This window comes from Tupaia chinensis, unplaced genomic scaffold (assembly GCF_000334495.1).
Source record: "Tupaia chinensis unplaced genomic scaffold, TupChi_1.0 Scaffold000316_1, whole genome shotgun sequence".
NCBI lineage: Eukaryota > Metazoa > Chordata > Mammalia > Scandentia > Tupaiidae > Tupaia > Tupaia belangeri.
This window is the reverse complement of record NW_006159809.1, coordinates 6,047,881-6,055,670: the sequence shown is the minus strand read 5'-3', so window position 1 is coordinate 6,055,670 and position 7,790 is coordinate 6,047,881. Positions and strand designations below refer to the sequence as shown.

At 58.0% G+C, this 7,790-nt stretch overlaps 1 protein-coding gene across 1 annotated transcript in view; it reads right to left on the bottom strand.

The window, feature by feature from the left end:
* CYP26B1 (cytochrome P450 family 26 subfamily B member 1) overlaps positions 1 to 7,790 on the bottom strand; it is a gene marked incomplete at its 5' end in the record, with an annotated part of 19,999 nt that overhangs the window by 10,739 nt on the left and 1,470 nt on the right. The window contains one exon of the mRNA XM_027772936.1: positions 5,487 to 5,711. Coding sequence (XP_027628737.1) covers positions 5,487 to 5,711 — 225 coding nt within the window. The remainder of the gene's footprint in view (positions 1 to 5,486; positions 5,712 to 7,790) is intronic.

The following is a 7,790-nucleotide window of genomic DNA, read 5'->3' as shown; positions in this document are numbered from 1 at the left end:
CAATTGTTTCTACAAAGGCTTCCTTTCCTCTCCCCTACCACCATGCCCCAGGCCTCTCTCACCTTTCCCACCCCCTATCCAGGGCCCTGAGAGGGGATGATCTATGAACCTCAACAGCCCACTGCTGAGCCTGCTGCTGATGGCTGGGGTGGATGGACACATGGACTGGCAGGCCCCGGGGGGGGGGTGGGAAGAACCAGCGCAAGAACCCACCACCCAGGCCAGTGACTCAGACTGGGAGGAATGGAAGTGGCTGCCCAGGAGGGGTGGGGGCCCAGGCCGGCCATCGGGCCAAGCCACCGGAGCCGAGGCCTGCAGACTGGAAAGAATAACAGAGGCAGCAGCCGCCGTGCACACAGGGTGACGCCAAGGTGTGTACTTTATACTCAAGACAGGGGGACAAGGCAGGACGTCATCTTCCAGGCTGCCTGGCATTTTCACTGGGCCTGGCTTCACCCCGGGCCTGTCCCTGCTCGGCCCCTCTGGTTAGGAGGGGCTGGCCCAGATTCTAGTCCCTCTGGTTAGGAGGGGCTGGCCCAGATTCTGCCCCACTCCTCAGCCTGTGCAGGCCCTTACCCAGCTGTGGGAACAGAGCGCCTGTCCCCCGTGTGACTTCAGCTCCAGTCTCCTCATCTGAGTCCTGCTTCCCCTCCCCTAACTGTTCCATACATGCCACCAAAGCACACGGGGAAGTCGCTTGTCAGGGTCAGGACTGGGGCACACTGGAAAGATGTCCATGAAGACAGCACCTGGCACATACCTGCTGAGCCACACAGCCTGCCACTTCCAGTTACGAGGAAACCCTTTGGAAGACTAAGGCTCAGAGGGACAAGGGTCCTCTAAGGTCACAGTGCAGGACATGACTGGCCACAACCACCAGAGTCCTCGAACCCCCTGCCTTCCACCATTCCAAGTTCACAGAGCAGCCCTCTACACAGTCCGGGGCTCTGAGTTTATGTGAGACTGGAAGGGACTCCTCCTCTCTGGCCCAAGTTTATTTGAGGGCTAGGGCTACACCCGTGTGTTCTCAGCATCTCTCCAGCTCCTGGAGTGTCTTCCCTTTAGGCCTAGGGAAGCCGAGATGGATACAGCTGTGTGCACAGGGGGCCGAGGGCCGGAGCAGACCCCAGCCAGGCCTCCTCTCTCCCCGCCAAGGCCACGTTGTCTTCCAAGGCTGGAGAGCGTGCAAACACATCAGGAGTGCAGCCTTGGACCCCTCCCTGCCCGCTGGGAGAAGGACACAGCAAAGAGGCAAGAAGGGAGGGTGTCCCCCACATCCAGCCCACGTGCTGCCAGGCACAAGGGCACACTGAGGGAGGTGCCCACTCCCGGACACCCTGGCGACTGACCGTGGGCTCCCTCCCCCGCTGACCTTCAGAGAGATCCGCTCTTGCACATGCCCCCTGCACATCCCGGGCCCACTCGCTGGTGCTACAGTAACTTTTGGATGAAGGACTTTGGCTGGCAGAACAAAGGCTTCGTGCCTGTGCCAGGGGGCTGGGGCACCTCTCTCAGTAGCAGGGCAGCTTGGCTGTGCTACCCTCCTTCTCCTTCAATGCAGGTTGCAGCTTCTGTCCTGAGCTGAGCCTGTGCAGCCAGAGGCTGTGCATTCATCCGGAGGCCTCCTAGAGCCAGGTGCGGCCTCCCCAGAAGCTGGCAACTCTAGGCCCTCCTGGCTCTGCCCTCCTACTGAAGCACCTCCTGGCTTCTCCATCTCAACACCAACCCTGGGGAGCATGGGGTTTCTGAGAGGAGTGCTGTGACCCTGAACCTGACCACCACCCCAATTCCAGATTGGGCCCAGAGGCCAGGCAGGCCTTGGCCCCACAGCCCCCATCATTGAGGGGCAGTGGGTGGGCAGGTAGGGCTTTTGGATCCCTCTCTGCAAAACTTGTTCACCCTCCTCAACTTTGAGCTCAGAAGGTTGGCAGGCCGGGCTCTGGGTAGAAGGATGAAGACCACTCTATCCAGGGGCTCTGAGGCTAAGGGTAGCCCCTGATTGCTCCTCAAGTTCCCTCAGGATCACTGTCTGGCCTGACCTGAAGCACCCAGCCTCTTGACATGAAGGAGCCTGGCCCAATCTCCAAAGGAAAAGGGAAAATCCCAATCCTGTGTGTGTGTGTTGGGGGGGAGGGGGCTGAGCTTCCAGAACTAACCTCACTCCTCCATGGATTTGAAAGCACTCTCAGCCCCACTTTTCCATCCACACTGCAATACTTCAATCTCTACACACAAAGAAAGATGGGGTCCCCACCCCCACTATACCAGAGATACCCAGACACTGGGTGGGGGAGTAAAAATAGGAAGGCGGGGGTCTGAGGCCCTGGCTATGGGGACACAGGCCTGGCTTCTGTTAGAGTGAGCAAGATTTCCTAGACCCTCTGCCCAGCAGACCCACCCCTACTGGCCCTAGACCACCAGGGCAGCCAGGGCATACACCTGGAGTGCAGCAATGGCAGTGAGGAGCCCCCTCTCAGCACATCTGGGCAGACCTCCCAGAGAAGGCGTGGGCCACCAGCCCCAGTGGAAACAGTGACGCTCCGAGTTCCCTGCCAGCTGGGCCCCAGCACACCTGGGCCCTGCTTCCTGCACCTACATCCTACCCAGGCAGGCCTTGGCCCCACAGCCCCCTCCCCATTGGGTCCCTGGCTGCAGTGTGGGCAGTATGAGTGGCACTCAGAAGCCCACCCAGTCATGGCGGGGGCCCCCACACTGGGTCCCAAAGACCAGCCATTTTCTCCAGGACCAAATGGGTATTTAGAAATAGTGCCCCTTAGGAGCCAGCCTGTGGCATGGTGGTTAAGGCAGCTGGATCCCACATGGCCAACTATACAGTTGGAGTCCTGGGCCCAAGGCCTTGAAAAACCTACCAGGTGTGTTTCCACAAGTGCCCAAAATCCCGGAAGGAAGGAGAGATAGAGGAAAAGGGATTGTGGCAGGACCATTCCTATGACGAGTGGAGGTGCTTTCTCCCTGTCCCTCTTTCCATCTGTATGTGTGTGTATATGTGTGTATGTGTGTCTGTCTGTCTGTCTGTCTTTCTGGCAAGTGCACATGCCCTCTGGCAAACATACACACATGTACTCACACAACAAAACTATAATGCCCCTGAGTATTCTCATCTTATCCCTCCAGCCAGACTGCTACTGGAAAGCAAGGACTACACTCCCTTCTCCATGTAGCTCAGTAAACATGCGTTAAAGAATTAGCAATTAGGGAGATTTGGGGGCAGGGTCTTTGGTCCAGCTGTCTACCCATTTACCACAGGCCCCACAAACATGCCACACAACACTCTCTCAACTAGCACACAGGGAGGAGGCCCCTGCAGCTGAGGCCTGCCAGGATGCACTGGCTCTGGGGATTCCAGGAGCTGGTGGGCCAGGTACTCTGAAAGGGAGACCATGGATACATCATTCTGAGTCCACGACTTCTTCTCCCATCCCTGCCCTATCCCATTCCTCCTTCTTCCTTTCCTGTGGATTCTTCCATCATGCTGTTCTGTGCTGCCTCTTCCCTCCCTCTCCCCCCCACCACACAGGAATGAGGTTGGCTGACCCCTTGGGGCTTTCCAGGCAGGATATCCCACCTGACACCTGGAGGCCTAAAGCTAGAGTCAGGCAGAGGGTGGGTGGACCCCCACGGCCACAACCTCACCAGAGCCCCCTGCACCTCCCAGGGTCTCTTACTTGTGTGCTGGCCAAGATTTCTTCCTCACCTAAGCAGCTCCCCTGCCCGCCCCCAGCATGCCACCAGTTTCTGGCAGCCCCACATGGACAGGACTGAGCAGGACTCTACTTGGTGGCCAGAAACAACTACCAGAAGACCTGTGCTGCAGGCTTTGCCTTGCCTTTTCTTTGCTTCCTAACCTGGTTGAGTCTCACACAACCTCTGGAGGCTTCAGTGTACTCTTCTGTGAAAAGGGACAATGCCTTTCTTGCAAAAGACAAAATAAGAATTCAGTTCTCTCCTTATCCTTTCTAATGGGTCTTTGGTGAAATCACAAAAACTAAGGGAAAAATAACTGTCTGACACCTGTGGAAAGCCCTCATTCTTAAGCCTACTCCCCCCTCCCAGCCACTCTCCAGGAACACCTTCTCCAACTTGTCCCCAAGCTGTGTTAACTGCTCCCAACTCAGTGAGGCAGTTGGAAGAGATGACTTTTAGAGGGGTGAAATACATGTTTGCATTTTGTCTTGTGTGCATTTTTGCTTTTTGTATGCTCTAGGGCATGTGTACTCCCCAGAGAGAAAGTGGGAAATCTGACATGGCCATGTCAGAATTCCTTCTCCTCCATTCTCCTCTTGTGATTTCGGGCACTTGGGCGCACATTGCAAGTGTGTTTTTCAAGTCCTGTGGGATCCAGCCACCTTTACCACAGCCACTGGATGGCCCAGTACGGGCTTTCTTAGGAGAACCTGGAGAGAGGATGTGCAGATCAGTCTCCTTCGTCTGTTTTTTTTATTTTTTTTTTCCCTCAGTCTGCCTTGGAGAATTACAGGAGAACCTCAAATACTATCAGAAGCATGGGTGAGTAATTCAGTTCCACACATTCACCAAGACCACCGCAGACACAGACTTCCTGCAGAAGGGGCAGGGCCCCGCGGTCCCCCTTCTCTCTCCCCAGTGAGATGAGAAACTGCCTCTCCCTTTCCTTTAGGTTTCCAACCTGGGTGAGTCCTCTGACCCAATGGAAAAAAATGGAGTGGGGGAGGTCTCGCAGCCTCCATTCTGCCGGCTTCAAGCCCGAAGGCCGGCGCCCCGCCCGCCGGCTCAGCTTTCGGGTTACTGCAGTTCAAACAGCACGTGCCGCCTGCGCTCCCCGCCCGGCGGCCGCCCGGCCCAGAGGGGGCGGGGAAACTTGCTCCGTGCGCGCTGGCTCGCCTCCTCCGCGCCTCTTCCAGTCGCTCGGGAAATCCACAGGATAAACACCCACGTTCTCTTCCTCTTTATGGAGGGTGGGTGAGCTTTGATCCCCTGCCCGCACCTCCGACGCGCTCCTACCCCGTGCCCTTCCCCCACTTCCAGGCCAGCGTGCACCGAGGCTCAAGTCTCGCACTTCTCCCAGGGAAGACCCCCAAACAGCTGCCCACAGGTGTCACTAGTCCCTCGTTTCCGTCGCCCTTAAAACAAGCTAGGATGATCAGTCTCTAGTCTTGGGAATTCCCGGTAAAAACGGGGCACCAGCCAACTGTCCCACCCTCTTCTTTTTCCAGAGCCTAGCGAGAACGAGAGTTGGACACCTAGACCCGTAGGCTCAAGCCGCCCTTTGGGTGTCGTCAGCCTACAGCTCAGCCAGCTAGGGTGCAGCAGTAGGGTGCACCAGGAGGAGGCCTTTGCAGGCCCTGGGTGCTGGCTGGAAGCCTACTAGACAGGGAACTGCGGGGTCCTGGATCACCGTGCACACAGGTGCCAGTAGGGTGCCCGGGGTTTCACGAACTCTTTACCCCAGAAGAGGCGCGGAGGAAGGTGAGGGTCAGAGCTCTTACCTTGCGCTTGTTACGGTGGATGTCGCCAATAGAGTTGGCCACAGTGTTGGGGCCAAGCAGCATGCGCGTGCTTCGGGGCCACTCGGTGCTCACGAGGTGGTGCTCGCCCATAAGGATCTTGCGCACATTTTCCGCGCCGGTCACGCGGATCAGAGGCCGCCCCAGCAAGTGCGTCTTGAACACGTTGCCATACTTCTCCCTCCGAGACGACTGGAAGCCAGAACCCTGCGGGAGCCACACAAGAAACCTCTCAGGTACTTCTCACGTACTTTTCTGGAGGGCCCGCGGGGGAGGAGAGGTGGACCTGATGCCACCTGGGCACCAGTCACCTGCCCCCGACTCATAAACACACACACACACACATACACACACACACGCAGGTTTTATTTTTCATAGCATGCATAAGAACTGGAAGTAGGACCTTGAGAATAATAAATAATGCAAGGAGGCGGGAGGCCTAGGGACACCCCCCAAAGGCTGTTTTTTATAATTACCTTCGGGAGGGGGGAGGGGAAGGTATCCTGAACCTCTGGACCCAAGCCTCCGCCCCTACCTCCGCACATCCCCCTGCCTCCGCCCCCGTTCTCGGGAGTCTCTCGGAATAAATATTTCCAGGCTCAGGGCCACCGGCTGGGGAGGCCCTGCGGGGTGGCCGCAGGCCAAAGATTATTTATAGCGGAGAGCGGTTGGTGCCCAGAGGCAGTCACTACAGAAGGGGGCTGGATTTTCACCATTCTCCGGTGTGGCCGCGCAGGGACCCAGCAGCCCTCCCGAGGGCTTTGCAGGATGCGGTCACGGGCCAAAAGTCGCAATTTCCCTTATGTATCTTGCCCTGGAAACAACTGAGACGGACATTCGTCGCCGCCCTGGAGTTTGGAACGAGAGCGCGGCGGAAGGCGCTAGCCGCGGGGGTTGGCGGGGACGGGCGGGGCGACCTCGCGCAGGTAACTGGATCCCGGGCGGCCGCCGCGCAAAGCGAGAATGGCGGGGCCCCGGCCCGGGACAGACGCTTGGAAGAGCTAGTAGAGTCGGCCCCGCGCTGGTACCGGAAACCGAGGGGACCTCAGAAAGGCGGGAGCGTCCTGCTCACCTTTGACGTAGGCTTTTGCCACCCTACCCCACGTTAACCCCTCTCCTGCCAGCGCTGCACCGGGTGAAAAGGAAAGGGGCAGCTACCTGTCCAGCGCCCTACCTGCCAGCCAACAGACATTGAGACCCGGGGTCGTGCGTCCCCGAGAGGACAACTCGGATCCCCCTCTTTTCCTGGTTCCTCCTCGCTTTCCACTCTTCCACGGAAAACTATTCTCCAGCTAGATGTGTACACACCCCAGTACAGCCGAAAAGTGACTCTGCAGAACCCGGATCCCTAATCACTTTTCCACATGCTCTTGCGGCCCGGGCGGCGCGCGACAAGGCGCGAGCCCGGAGCGCCCGCGCCGCAGGAGGGGGGTTGACTGCAGGAGACACCGCCCCATTCCCAGGCAGGAGGGTCTAGGACCAAGTCCCCAGCCGAGCTGTCCTTCTAGACGGCGCCTACCACTTTAAGAAAAATTAAGAAGGAGGTGGGGTGCGACCAGGGGCGGCGAGGAGCGGGGTTCCCTCCCTCCGTCTGCTCTACGCGTCTCCCTCGCTGCGTCTGACTCTCCGTCTCTCCTCTCCTTCTTTTCCTCTGTTTTTCTTTTCTCTGGACACAAAAGTTGGGTTGTGAATTTTCCGAGGTCGCCGCCGCCTCGCCCCCACCCCCCGCCTCTGATCTGCCTAACTATAATTAAAGTACGTTTTTTGTGGCATTAATAAAGAGTTATTTGTCCGCCGTTTCCACGGTCTTCACAAAGAGGACTTTCATAGGGGCGGCCGCTCGGGCCGCGAGTCCAATTTATACAAAAATGTTGTATTTTTAGCCCTGGGCTCTGTTTAGATGGCGCTCGGTGGAAACGGAGAGCCCTTGGAGGTCCCCCCGTAAAATCTGATAAATGACTCCGAAAAAATAACGCTGGGATTCAGAGGGCTCCCGTTAACCCCTTCGGCGCTCGACACGCACTCCGCCGTTCCCTGCCCCCTCGGGATTTAGGGCCCCAGGCGGTGGAATGGGAGGCGCAACTTCCCCCCTCCCGATCTCTATACAGGTTGGACGCCACCCCCCGGGGTTCTGTGTAAGATTCAGAGAAAAGGTCAGGGGGACTTTGGGGGTGTCTGGGGGGGAGGCAGAGAAAGGTCAGGAAACCGAGGGAGGGGTCGGTGACAGACGCGGATTCCACAGATTGACTCTGAAGGGGCTGGAGACGCCGCTCCGGCGAGTTATTT